Here is a 14,076-nt window from a genome sequence, read left to right as displayed (position 1 = left end):
TATCTGTATCTGAATTTCTTTCAAAAGCCTATATTCTCAGCTTTTAAAAGAAAGCATTATAATTGTCAATTATCCAGCTCTAATCCACAGCTATTATTTATTTGCAGTTTTTATGTTAGATGCTAGTCTATATTTTCTATTTTTTACTGGTGAATTTTCCATAGTGCCTAAGACAGTTCCATGGGCTTCCCTCGTGGCTCAGATGGTAAAGAATCTGCCTAGGATGCGGGAAACCCAGGTTTGATCCTTGGATCTGGAACTTACCCTGGAGAAGGGAATGGCTACCCACTCCAATATTCTTGCCTGGAGAATTCCATGGTCAGAGGAGCCTGGTGGGCTACAGTCCACAGGGTCAAAAAAAGTCAGACATGACTGAGTGACTGACACTTTTTTTCATGCTAAGTAAGGGCCATTACTTCTTTTATTTATTATTATTTTAAATAATAAAATAATTATTTTACTTATACTGGTGCCTTTCAGAAGAGAAACTGATAAATAATCTGTAAATCTTGCCAGTTATGAACATAGTTCTCTGGAGAAAATAGTCCCCAGAGTGCTAACTAGATGTTGTATTTCCTAAAAACAGGATTTTAACAGATAAGAATAATATCAACATTTTATTTTTAGGTAGTGTAACATAAGAAATAAACACTCCTTAAAAAAAAAAAAAGGAACATACTGTTAAGTTTTCCAGTAGCAGAGTGTGGGTTCATTATCCCAAAGCTAATGAACAATCGATAGAGCAATCAGTACATACTGTTTAATAGTATTTTTTTTTTAAGGTACAGGGAAAACAATGGTGATGGACATGTTTTATGCTTACGTGGAAATGAAGAGGAAAAAACGTGTTCATTTTCATGGTTTCATGCTAGATGTTCACCAAAGTAAGTTGATGATGTGAAAGAAGTGATTTTTAAGTGGCCAAACACTGCAAAGTAATTTCCCTCATTTTAAAGTTCCTAATCTAAAAAATTAGATTTTTGCTAAAAGTAAGATTTTATTTAGTTTCATTTATTTTGTGCTATATTGAAATAATTATTAATGTGTCCAGAGTTGGTCCTAGAGACAAATTCATTCTTTCCAAATCAGAGAACAGAGGTTACTCTGTGAAGGCCAGACATTTCCTCTGTCTACTAAGGATCAGTAAAAAATGTTAAAGCCTCATCTGTCTCACCCAGGTATTCTTGATTAGGCCCTTTCCTCCATGTCACCTTAGCATGCAGGCATTCAGTTTGTTCTTGCATGTATGCTTTATTGCTTTGTCAGTAGTCTTACGTTATGTCATCTTTGCATTATTTGTTAACAGCCGTACTGTAACCTCCTCAGGGCAGGAATATTGTACTTTTCTTCAAATACTTTCAGCATTTAGTAACATATAGTGAATGAAGTGGGACTGGCTGGAAGTAAGGGAACATCCTAATTAGACGTGCCAGACATAGAGGGCAGAGTGACCTCCTGTGCCTGCATCCCTGAAGTCCTCAGGGCTAAGATCCATCTGTTGATCCATCAGCCACCATCTAATGATCTGTTCTGTCACTTTGTCATCTCCAAAGTGGCTGAAGAGTGGAGATGGAATGATCACAGAGTGTCCTTACAACCATGGGAATGTAGTAATATGCGAACAACTTATTTTGAGGTAGAGAAACTGCAACCAGCGTCAATAATCATATTTGCTTATATGGGAAATTTAAACTTCATTTGTATGTTCACACTGTTTCATTTAGAGGTTTAAAAAGTGTGTACTTAGTTGTCTAAAATGTACTTTTAGTACAATATTTGATTTGTGTTTAATTTCATCCATTTAAGGAATACACCGCCTTAAACAGAGTTTGCCAAAGAGGAAACCAGGATTCATGGCTAAATCATATGATCCAATAGCTCCTATAGCTGAAGAAATTAGTGAAGAAGCATGTCTCTTATGTTTTGATGAATTTCAGGTAAGGTAGAGATGTTTCATAGATGTAGAATGGTATACTGAGTTAAGTGTGAGTATTTCCATTCTGTTCCTGATTTTATCCATTTTTATAAATTAATACTTCATCTCTTATGACTTTAATTTTATTATCTAGTCCTTGAGTCAGCACAGCATGACTTGCACAGGGCAGATTGACCCATCTACTTTTGTATGGCCAGTGAGAAAAGAAATATTTTTATATTTTTTAAAAAAAGGAAAAGAGGGCTTTCCTGGTGGCTCATTGGTAAAGAATCCACCTGCCAGTGCAGGAGAGGCAAGTTCTGTCCCTCGCCTGGGGAGATCCCATGTGCTGTGAAGCAACTAAGCCCATAGCTATTGAGCCTGTGCTGTGAGCCTGGAAACCTCGACTATCAGCTACTGAAGCCCACACACCTAGAGCCTGTGCCCCTCAACAAGAGAAGCCACCGCAATGAGAAGTTTGCACGCTGTTACGAAGCATAGCCCCTGCTCACCAGAAATAGAGACAGGCCTGCACAGCAGAAAAGACTCAGAACAGCCAAAAATAAATAAATAAATGAAATTATTAAAACAAACAAACAAACAAAAATGCATCAGACCGCCTATATGGCTGGCAAAGCCTAAAATGTTTACTCTTCTTCCTTTTGTAGGAAGCTTGCCTACCCTATATTCTAATCAATGGATTCACATTTCCCCTACATCATGATGTAGGGGAAATAATATTGTGATTACAAAATAATATCTTTAAAGATATTTGAAGTTTTTTTAAAAGTGTTATATAAAAAATAAGGGATTCACACATCTCATTTAAGCCTCATCACTTATCTGTGATGAAGGAAGGGAATGGTTGAGTTGAAATTTTAAAGTTTGTTCTGGTTTTAGGATTTAAAATTGTGCAGTTAAATTGGTAATACATTATTCCCTGGTCTTTATTTCTTATGAGAGCAATTATCGCATCAAGGCAAACAACGTCTTACGCTTGTTCTGTGTCCTCTGTATCCTTCTGTATCCCAGTGTTAGAATAGTAGTGGTAGTAAAAATAACAGCAACAATAATAATAATGATACAAGATACTCTAGGTTGAGAATTGTTTTCTCTTATTTGACTGTTCTTTTTGGTAGTTCTGAAATGTTTCTTCTAAGATGCTTACCATAAGTGCAATTGATTATTGGAATGAAAATAGAAAAATCCATGCGTATTGAATATAAGCTTAAAATAAATCCGTGAGTACTGAATATAAGCTTAAAAACAGGGCATCACACCCAAAACTTTTGAAAAAATGTTTCTGGACCCAAGTGCAGAAACTCCTGCTTCTGATTGCCTGAAATAAAGGCCCGGAGAACTTTCAAGAGTAGGAGACTAACATTAGTTATATGCCTACCCGTGGCTCAACTGGTAAAGATTCTGCCTGCAGGGCGGGAGACCTGAGTTCAATCTGTAGGTTGGGAAGATCCCCTGGAGAAGGGAACCCACTCCATTATTCTGGCTTGGAGAATTCCATGAACTATATAGTCCATGGGGGTCTCAAAGAGTCAGACATGACTGAGCGACTTTCACTTTTCACTTTACCTCAAGGCAGGCCCTGGGTGACTCATTCATCTCATCTAAGCCTCACCATGTATTTGTAATGAAGTGAGGAAATTGCCCTGGTTGAATTTTAGTTTCTTCCAGTTTTAAGATTCTCTGAAATTATGCATTTAAATTGGTAGTGCATTATTTCCTGTTCTTCTGTGCGAGTTAGTGGGTAGATCTATGGCCAGGATGCCTTTATCCCAAATGAGGCAAGTCGGTCTCCTCTAGCAACTCAATACACACAGCTCACATTGGTCTCAGTTTATGATAGAGGAGAAAGGAGAATTTTTTTTAACCAGGAATGGTGTTACAGTGAACCATTTGGGGAGCAGGAATTTTTACCTCTTTGTCCCTTCACTCGTATTCAGACAGCCTGGCATTCACATTCACCCTTTGTATTGTAGAACTACAAAGGTCTTGGGAAGAAAGGCTTATGGAAAGAGATGTTCCTCAGCTGCTCTGAAGAGGTACGCTGAGTACACGAGTGTACTACAGAAAGAGAAGGGCCTTATTTAATTCTAAAAATAGCACCGAGTTAACAGTTATGTGGCCTTCAACAGCAAGTCAGTGATGAATCACTGAAGGCCATCTCTCTTGGTTTCTCATAATAAGTTTTAACCAAAATATCTCTAAATAAAATTGAATTGACAGAGTTAAATTTTTTTTCCCCCTTAGAAACAGAAGTTTTATTGAAACAGGGAAACCAGTGATGTGAACAAAGCACTACTTCTGTATGTTACTTGTGTTGTGTCAGCTTTTTAAAATAAAATAAACTTTTAGGTACATGATTCTCAGTACCTTTTTTTGCCACAGTTATCAGGTATTCAACACATTAAATTTTTGATTAAAGGTATTGAAATTAAAAATTTTAAAGTATATTATTACCCAAACTTTGTTAAGTAATTCATGGCTTACAAAGTGTCCTTACTTCACTTAATTCTATTAAATAGTTATTCTGCATGATGGAAATAATGAATAGAATTGGCAGGACCATTGACAGGACTGTTCAGTAAAATTAGGAGAAGATAAAAATCTAGTTATGCAATGATCCTGAGAAGATTTATGCCAAGCAGGGCCAAATTACGCACTGGGCACAACAGGTACAGTGCTGAGGGTCCATGATACTTTAAGGGGCCCATGAAAATAATTTCTTTTATAATTTGGAGAAGAAATGAATATATCAAATGAATATATAGTGAATCCAGCCTGTATCTGTCTGTATCTGTACTTTATTTGTTTATACCAACACAGTTATAACATACAATTTATATGTATATAGATGTATATTTATATATATTCTTAAATAAATTTATATTTTAATTGAGGAAAAGTCTTCTAAAGGTTAAAGGGCCTATGAAAAGCATATTGCCATCCTCATAGTGAGGTCCTAAAAGAAACCTGTCTGATTGCTGGGTGTTCTCTGTTGAGTTCAAATTTTATAAGATTGATACATGATTGTGAAGAAGGAAACAAAAGCAACTATCTATTGGGATGAATCAAGTATTGTAAATGAAATGTAAGGCAACAGAAAAGATTTTTCAGATTATATATTAAGGGAGATCAAAAGGGAGACAGACCCCTTGCTTATAAAATGTTGCTTGCTAACAAAGAGAAAGTGAATGTGACGGAGCTGTCTGTCATCTCCTACTTTATCCAGAGTTGGTTCATTCATTCGTTTACTCCTTCACCCCAGTTGTCTTAAAGAGCCTTATTCCTTTCTATAGGACCCTATCTGTCCCACAGTCACATGGATCATGTCAGGACATCTGATCTATGAGTAGCTAGTCTATAAGCTTGTCAACACCCGTGGACTTGTGTAGCGTGGCCTAGTGATTAAGCCAGTCATGCACTTTTTCTTGTGTATTTGAACTAAAAGGTACAGAGGGAAGTTCCCACTTAGTAATGAGCCAGGAACAAAGAGATTTAGGAAGTAGCTGAATCACATTAGTGGAAGGAGTACCAGGGTCCTCCCGAGACAGCTGCTGAGCTCTCCAGAGCAACCTGTAATTTCAGGCCAGTTTCCAGCACCAGTTCCCAGGAGGTGCTTTCAGTGCTATTTCATCTTGGGATCTCAAGTATAAACAAGCCTTTTCCTTTAGGTGAATCTCCTGTTTCTTGCCAAGAGTTTTGATGAGAAAGGAACTATTCAATTTATGTCTTGCTTTTATCTTCTGTATTGAAAAAAATTTTCCTGTGATCTAAACAGATAGAGTGAATAGAAGTAAAGTAATATGAGGAAATGTCATCTTCCGTAATATCTGTTATCTCTAATGGGAGGAGGTTTACCCTGATGAACCAAAGCCCAAGAAAAGCAGGGAGAAGAGGTATATATTAGGATGCTTTTGGCTGCAGGTAACAGAAAACCCAACTTAAAAGGGCTTAAACTCTAAGGCAGGATGTATTATAAGATGGGATTATAAGGCAGGAGAAAGGAATGGCAACCCACTCCGGAATTCTTGCCTGGGAAATTCCACAGACAGAGGAGTCTGGCAGGCTACTCAGTCAGACATGACTGAGTGACTAAGACTTTCACTTTTCAAGATGGTGTCATCCCCCTTGCTCAACCCCGCTCCCCACCCCTCGCCCCTACTTCCTCTCTAACCTTATCACCCTTGCTTTCAGACTCACTGAATGCTCCCTACTTTTTCCAATCTTATTTTCTTCATAGATAATGAACCATAGGTAATGGCGATTTTTATACCAAATGCTTGTTTCTCACCAGAGTTCTAAAAAAAATATACAAAGACCATAGAACGAGACTGAAAAACAACTTGATTGCTTTTATTTGCTCCCGTATTTCAGGGTAGCATGCTAGTATGGTAGCGTTTACCCTCTTCCCTTGAGCAAAGTTGGCCTGAATGTACTAGAAGGAAAAATGTTAATAGTCTTGCTCTTTTGTTTTCCCTGCAGTACCAAACTCGAACCTTGGAGCTTACCACTGCATGCAAGAAAAGGCTAGTATTTGCATATACCTTTTGGAGAAAAGCCAGGGAAAGTGAGAATATAAGGGCGAGAATGAGGGCAGAGCTGATCACTGAGCAGAGCCTAGATTTCCTAGTTTCAGTATCCTGTGGACTATCTTCCACTGGTCTTAGAAAAGCTCCTTCTAACACATCAAAACTGGGTTAACTGCCAGTTCAGGTCTCTACTTGTCCTCCTTTTCTAAAAATCAAGAAGGTAATATGATATCTTAGAGTATTGCTGCACCAGCACTCTGACCCCAGCGTCTGTACAGTTTAGAACAAACAAGCTAAGTCTTTGCAGTTTCTGCATGGAATAGCCTCCCCTACATGTCCATCATGATACTCTCTTACTTCTTCAGATCTTTGCTTAATTATAACCCTTAACAAGTCTGGTACCCTGTTTAAAAATACAGTTGACTCCCACACTTCTAAAGCCCCTATCCTTTTTTTTCCCGTAACATATATTACCTCTGACATATATCTACTTATTTATTGTTTACTACTTATTATACATGTTTCTCTACAGGAATGTAAACTCGAAGGTTGTTTTGCTGATTGATGTATCTCAAATGTCTAGAACAGTGCTTGAGTATAAATGAATGAACAAGTAATAATGAGTGAGCAAATGAATGAATAAATCTTAGTATCAGTTAATAACTATTGAAGTTATTGAAGTAGTCCCCCAACTAAGCCCACTTCCTTCATATATAACAACCTGCATTTTTTCCTGTCTGAATTATCTTAGCATTTTTGTCTAATAGGTGAAAAATGGGATCTCATTGTTTTAATTATATTCTTTTAAGTAATAATGTGGTTTGTCTTTTCTGTATATATTTGCTTACTGTTAAATCCATCTTTTGTGAACTAACTGTTGGATTCAATGACCATTTATTTTTTGAGGTGCTTTTATTCTATTAGTATATGCTGTAATAAATTTATCTATTGTTTACTGAGTGTTTTCTGTGTGCCTGTGTTCCTAACTACTGTACTATGCTATGTATCATTCCATCTACAGCTAAAATTCTAAACAGTTATATATAAATCATATTGTCTTATCCTAACATATATGATATACAGAGGTAACAGTCATAATGAACATTTCTTGAGGATTTACTATATCAAAATGATTTTGCAAGGTAGTTGTTGTTACTGCCTTTATTGGATTGATGAGAGAATTAAGGATCAGAGAAGTTGAGTTACTTTTCCAAGGTTACAGAGCTGGTAGCTCAGTTTGAATCCGTCATCAGTGCTCTTATTCACTAGTAATAAAGGCTATGTTGTATGTTCTTTTTGCTATATGTCTTCTGTTATATGTTTAAATATATAGACCTAGAACTAGATGGGTTTTTAGAAAATCTTCTAATGATAGAGTGTAGAAATTATCCTTAAGCCTAGTAAGCCTAGTACATACATTGCTGATTTGCTAGCGCAGTTTTTAGGCACTTTAATCTCTATGACAGTGTGTCTGCAATCACCACTTCACTTTCAAAATTGAATCCTATTACTGGTCTTGATTTTTAACTAGTTATTATTGACCATTAGATGATGTTAATTAATATAATATTTACTTTATAGGGAGATGAACAGGAACAATTGTTGCTTAAAAACAATAATATATTGTTTCTTTTCTCTTAAATTTAGGGCTTTTTTAAGATTATGTTTTGGTAGCATTCAGATTACGTTTGCAGGTCAGTTTTACCAAGAGTAGTATTTCAGTTTTACCTGTGTTATCAAATACACTGTTCTTACATGTGTTCCCAAACATGAACCCCCCTCCCACCTCCCTCCCCACAACATCTCTCGAAGAATTAAAGATTTTAAAATTTAAAAAAAAAAAAAATAAATAAAATAAAATAAAATTTAAAAAAAAAAAAAAAACAAATACACTGTTCTTGTTTGAGAGATTTGTCTAGATAGAATATTTTTATGTGTTTTAATTACTAGTTACTGAAATAAAAGAATAGGTTTTCCTTAAAGTTTTCTTTAGGGTCTTCATATACTCTCTTGAATATTAATATTTATTATTAAGCCATTTATGATTTTGAAGATATCAGAATCTGAAGGAGACTGAATTAAAAAAAAATGTTTTCTCATGTTTCTTTTAGGGACACTGGATAGATATTTTACTAATATGGTACAAAAAAAAAGAATTCTGATGAGCAGAATATCATGCAAAATTCTCCTCTATAAGCTATCAATATCATTTAAAAAATAGTTTTGACCGTTTTTATAAAACAGGAAAGCTATTAAAAACTGCTAATAAAAAATAGTTGCTTATTTTTGTGCTAATACTAATTACTAATAATGCATGCTTATGTTTGTCACTCATTACATGGCCTTGTACCAATCAGTAGATGACTGAGACTCAAGTACTTACACATGTAAATTAACCATTAGATTTTTTTTTTCCTTTTTTTTACTTAAGTGAGTCATGATGGAAAGCAACTCTAGGTCATAAAAAAATCTTTTCTCTTTAATGCTAATGAAATGTCTCCACTCTGTATTAGCAGACTACCCTTAGTGGTAATCTGTAGCCTTCTCTTTTGTTCCTGGTGGTAATGAAATGCTGGGTGATGAAAAAGCTCCCTCTTCAAGAATGTGTGGCCAATTGTCTTCTGTTCACTTATACTGTAAAATTACTGTTCCTCAGCAAAGCTGAACAAGTGCAAGGACAAGATCAAAAGAGTATGCATTGGCACCCGGCTACACCAAGTGACTCCTGCTTTATTAATTAGCCATAGCTTCTCCAAGTTAATTTACTCTGCTAGAGCAAAAACATTCTGTAATACAAAAACAACAAATTATAATTCAACCACCAGTCCTTATTGCTTGCTTTTTCAACTTTCAGTTTAAACCTTTGCACAGTGTTATAAGCTAAATGTCCCTTCACTTATCTGAACCTTAGGGCACAAAAGCTATTTTAATTTTTTTCAAGAAAATCTGAGATAGTCAAATAATCACTTTTTTTCTCTAAAATTGGGTGATTTTAATTAATAACCATTCTTTTTAAAAGTCAGTGTATTGGGAATCCAACTTAAAAGTGCAGTTGCTTCTAAAATTTGCAAGCTTGTTCTGTCCTCTCATCAGAAATGCCACTGGTGTTTAAGCATTTGAAAAGGGCCTTCTCTGTGAGTGTTTTGGCAGAAGCAAAATTTGACAGTGATCCTAAGCTCCAAATTAAATAATATCAGTACCACTTTCCTTTTCATTTTAATCACCACTTTGTGAGTTCTTTAGGTCTTTTTAAATTTTTTTAGTTAATGGTTTAAAGTTAAAGCCTAAGACAGCAAAAAAAAAAAAAAAAAAAGATTTGCACATTCCCATATCCTGGTTTGATTTGGTTTTGTTCAGGTGGGAAGGAAATAATTAAACTTTTGAGTGAGATATAAGCTAAAAGAGAGAAGTGATTTAGACTTCTGTCACTTCTGTTGTTAGTTAGTTGTGTTATAACCATTTAGTTGGTCACTTTTAGTATTTTGATCTGATTTGAATGAATGTCACTAGTTTCTGTGTACTTTAGCATGATTTAAAAATAACAATGTGATATATATTGTGTGATATATTTTTGTCAATATAAAATAAGTTTTATTGAGATTACCTAAAATGTGCTGTTAAAGGAAGATCAAAACATTTTTACGCTGAGAGTATCCAAAACTATGTTATTATATTCATAGGGTAAGGTGCAATAATTAATATCAACCTTCACTATATATTTATTTGTGAAGTCAACTTCCTTCCCTCCCTAATTTCTGTATTTCTTTGTGATTTTAAAAAGCTTTTTAAAAAAATTATCATTAAGATTGCTTGTTAATTGTGGATTAAAAAAATAATCTTAGAAAATATCAGTGGTCATATTATCTCTGTAACTTAGATAAAGTAGTTTTATCTGCATTGTTTATTTCTGTTTTAGTCAGAAGCTTTTTTTTTTCAGCACCGTGTTAACCATCCTTATAAGGTTGGTTTTTTTTGTTTTTGGTTTTTTTTTTGTAGAAGGAATATTTGTGTTTGCGAAGGTTAGCAGAGGCTGGCTGTGCTGGAAATGACTGCAGTGCCTTTTGATTATTCATGGACAGTAATAGAAGGCACTTAAAAAGAACAATGAAATTGCTTATTTTTGTGATGGGCCATCTGTTGAATTGTTTTGTGCAACAATTGCACAATAGTGTCTATGTCATATCATTCTATTTCCAACAGCAGCTGATTTTGTCTCACAGGCTACTTGTCCTTATTTCTAAAGTCTCATGACCATTTAAAGTCACCTTTTCAGGGACCTTTGCCAGAAAGGTGTTAGAAATCTCAAACAGCCCGTGTTTTTTTTTTTTTTTTTCTCTTTTTTTCTCTCTCCTCTTTATTCGGGGAGAGAGGCTGTAATGGGAGTAGGAGGGGGATTAGGAAAGAGGAGTTGGTTATGTTCGTTCTAATTAGTTAGATTTCCTAAATGTTTAGGACAATTATCTGTGCTTTCCACCTGTAGTTCTATGAAAGAAGTTAACATAGAATCATTTGTTAATTTGCGTAGAAATGATAGGCTTGCAAAAAAGAAGAGTCAAGTTTAACCGACTACAGTCTTTCATGCTTTTAATTATCTACTCTTTTCTTCATGATAATTAGAATTTTTCTCTTGGAATTCACTTCCATATTTTAAAAAAAAACTATGAGCCATTAGCAAATTTGTTAGAGCAGAAGTGAAATTAAAATAAAACAAGTGTGTTGCTGTCCATAGGTCACTGACATTGCTGATGCCATGATTCTGAAACAGCTTTTTGAAAATCTGTTCAAAAACGGGGTCGTCGTTGTGGCAACATCCAACAGGCCACCGGAAGGTAAAAACAAACATTGTGCTAGTCTTATCCAATTAGGTGGAAATGAATAAGCTTTTAAAAATTCATAATTTTGTACTCATTTTATTATGTTAATAAATCTGATGGCTTTGTTTTTTCCTAAGTTTTATAACTAACTTAATTTGAAAAATCAGTCGATATTTGCATTTGAAAATGTTTTAGCAAGCTAAATCCTGATGATCTCCTGTGTTTGACGCACTTGCAGTTTTGCTCTGAGTATTAGATAATGCATATTGAAAATACTGGCCTTTCTAACTGCTTTATATGGGTCATAAAAGAAACTCAGTGAAATGAAAGGAAAAATTCCTAATTGAATCTTGGGAAAAGACAAAGCTTGCCTGCATAAGTGGTTTCTGATACTTCATTTATCATTTCTGAAAAAGCACTTGTGGCTTATTTGGACATTGTTTAAGAATTAAAATATAAGAATATATAGATAAAAATAGCAAGTTAAAATCTTGTATCTTTCAGCCCATCATGTGGTCAATTGAAGGTTGAATACTACCAAAAAATGGTATTTTATATATTATTAATGTTGACTGTGTGGATCACAATAAACTGTGGAAAATTCTGAAAGAGATGGGAATACCAGACCACCTGACCTGCCTCTTGAGAAACTTATATGCAGGTCAGGAAGCAACAGTTAGAACTGGACATGGAAGAACAGACTTGGTTCCAAATAGGAAAAGGAGTACATCAAGACTCCTGGGGAAGACTCTTGAGAGTCCCTTGGACTGCAAGCAGATCCAACCAGTTCATTCTAAAGGAGATCAGTTCTGGGATTTCTTTGGAAGGACTGATTATAAGGCTGAAACTCTAATACTTTGGCCACCTGATGCGAAGAGTTGACTCATTGGAAAAGACTCTGATGCTGGGAGGGATTGGGGGCAGGAGGAGAAGGGGATGACAGAGGATGACATGGCTGGATGGCATCACCAACCTGACGGACATGAGTTTGGGTGAATTCCGGGAGCTGGTGATGGACAGGGAGGCCTGGCGTGCTGCGATTCATGAGGTTGCAGAGTCAGACATGACTGAGTGACTGAAATGAACTGAATGTTGACATCTGACTGGAATGCTATTATACCAGATATCTGCATGGTTAAGTCCTTTCCTCTTTCAGGTCTTTGCTCAAAGGTTATTTTGCAATGACACCTAGACTCACTTCCCATTTGAATCTACAAACCATCCCATTTCCCCTGGCACCGCTTCTTCTTACCTGCTCTGTTTTTTTATGTAGCATTTATGGATCTACCATGTACTTTATTTATTTATTTATTTTACTGTATTTATAGTTTATTATCTGTGCTCTTCCAGGATGCAAAACCTTTAAGAGGGCAACAACTTTTACCTCTTCTTTTCACATATATATATATTTTAAGCATCTGAAACAATGCCTTGCACATAATTGGATCTCAGTAAATAGTCTTAGAACGAATATTGAGTAAATGTGTATTTTTAAAGGTTCTCTCTGCAGTATTGAGAATAGATTGTGGGAGTGAGGTTTCAAGGTTGGAAGTAGGGAGACCGTTTATAAGAGACTGTAATAATCCTGAGGGGAGATGATGGAGCAGTGAAGGTGGTGAGAGTAGTCAGGTTTTGTAGGCAGTCAAAAGGATTTAATGATGGAATGAATATGGGTTATTTAAAAAAAGATCAAGAATAGCTCAAAGATTATGACCTGAGCAATTGGAAGGATAACTTGGCTATTTATTGTAATGGGAAAGACTATAGGAAAAGCTAATTTGGGAAGGGAGGTGGAAGTGGGGTTCTGGGGTTTCTATGGTTACGAGTCAGATGCATATAAATTTGAATTTCAAGGAAAGGTTCGGACTGGAGATAAAAATTTGGGAGTCATCCATCCTAAAGGAAGCTGGTAAGAGCAGCCAGTGAGTAGGAGAGCCAAGAGTATGATGAACAAGGAAAAGGGAAGTGGTACAAAAAAGATGGATGATCACCTTTGTTAAATGCTCCTAGGAGGTGAAAAATGAGGTTGAGAGTTGATCATTGGAATTGGTGACATAGAGCTTATCACTGAACCTGAAAAGAGCAATGTAGTGGTGTGAGTTTTTTGTTCATTTTTTTTTTATAATTGTCATGTCACATTAATGACTTATAGTGAATTTGTAATCTACTAATATGCTCAGATATTACTGTGTGAGCTGCTGTCAGACTAGGTCTCTCTCTATTTTTGTAGTTGATCTCTTTTTTCTTCCTATTTCAGCTTATTAATTTGTCTATGTTTTTCCATATAATTGATTTATGTTGATATTTTTTGAAGTATGATTCTAACATTATTTTTAGCTACCCGTACTAGCTATGCTTCAGCTGTTCATTAATTAAAATGTGTAAATAGGGTTAGGCCAAGTTTAGACTCCTCTCGTATACCATTAGATGACTTATTTTAGGGAAACATTAATTAGTTCATCAATACCTTAAGATCTAGTTATTCAGACAATTATATATAATCTGTTATACTATAGAGAATTATGAATGATTTTTCAGATGCATTTATTAAAATCCTTATACTGTTCTGTTTCTCACTCTTGTGATTTACTAGTGGTAACAGCCCCATGAGACAAGGCAATGAGTTTTTTCATATTAGAACACCAGTGGGGACAGAAGGCTTGACTCTACTCCTGCAACTTGTTGACTTAATAGTATCTTCAGTATTACCTTTAGGCATTCAGGATAAGCTATGTTCATAAAGAGCAAGGTGCTTGAACAAGCTTGGAATGACTCCCCAAGCAAAGACTGCTGAGAAAAA

At 35.4% G+C, this 14,076-nt stretch overlaps 1 protein-coding gene across 2 annotated transcripts in view; it reads left to right on the top strand.

Moving 5' to 3' along the window:
* The window catches only part of LACE1 (lactation elevated 1), a 199,784-nt gene that overhangs the window by 60,464 nt on the left and 125,244 nt on the right, over positions 1-14,076 (top strand). For both annotated transcript variants that reach the window (XR_001918535.1, XM_005684597.3), the window contains exons 4-6: positions 783-884; positions 1,807-1,937; positions 11,192-11,291. Coding sequence is in view for 1 of the 2 variants with exons in the window: in XM_005684597.3 (XP_005684654.1) it covers positions 783-884; positions 1,807-1,937; positions 11,192-11,291 (333 nt within the window). In the remaining variant the exon portion in view is untranslated. The remainder of the gene's footprint in view (positions 1-782; positions 885-1,806; positions 1,938-11,191; positions 11,292-14,076) is intronic.

Source organism: Capra hircus, chromosome 9 (genome assembly GCF_001704415.2).
Source record: "Capra hircus breed San Clemente chromosome 9, ASM170441v1, whole genome shotgun sequence".
NCBI classification, from domain to species: domain Eukaryota; kingdom Metazoa; phylum Chordata; class Mammalia; order Artiodactyla; family Bovidae; genus Capra; species Capra hircus.
This window is presented reverse-complemented; position numbering and strand designations above follow the sequence as displayed.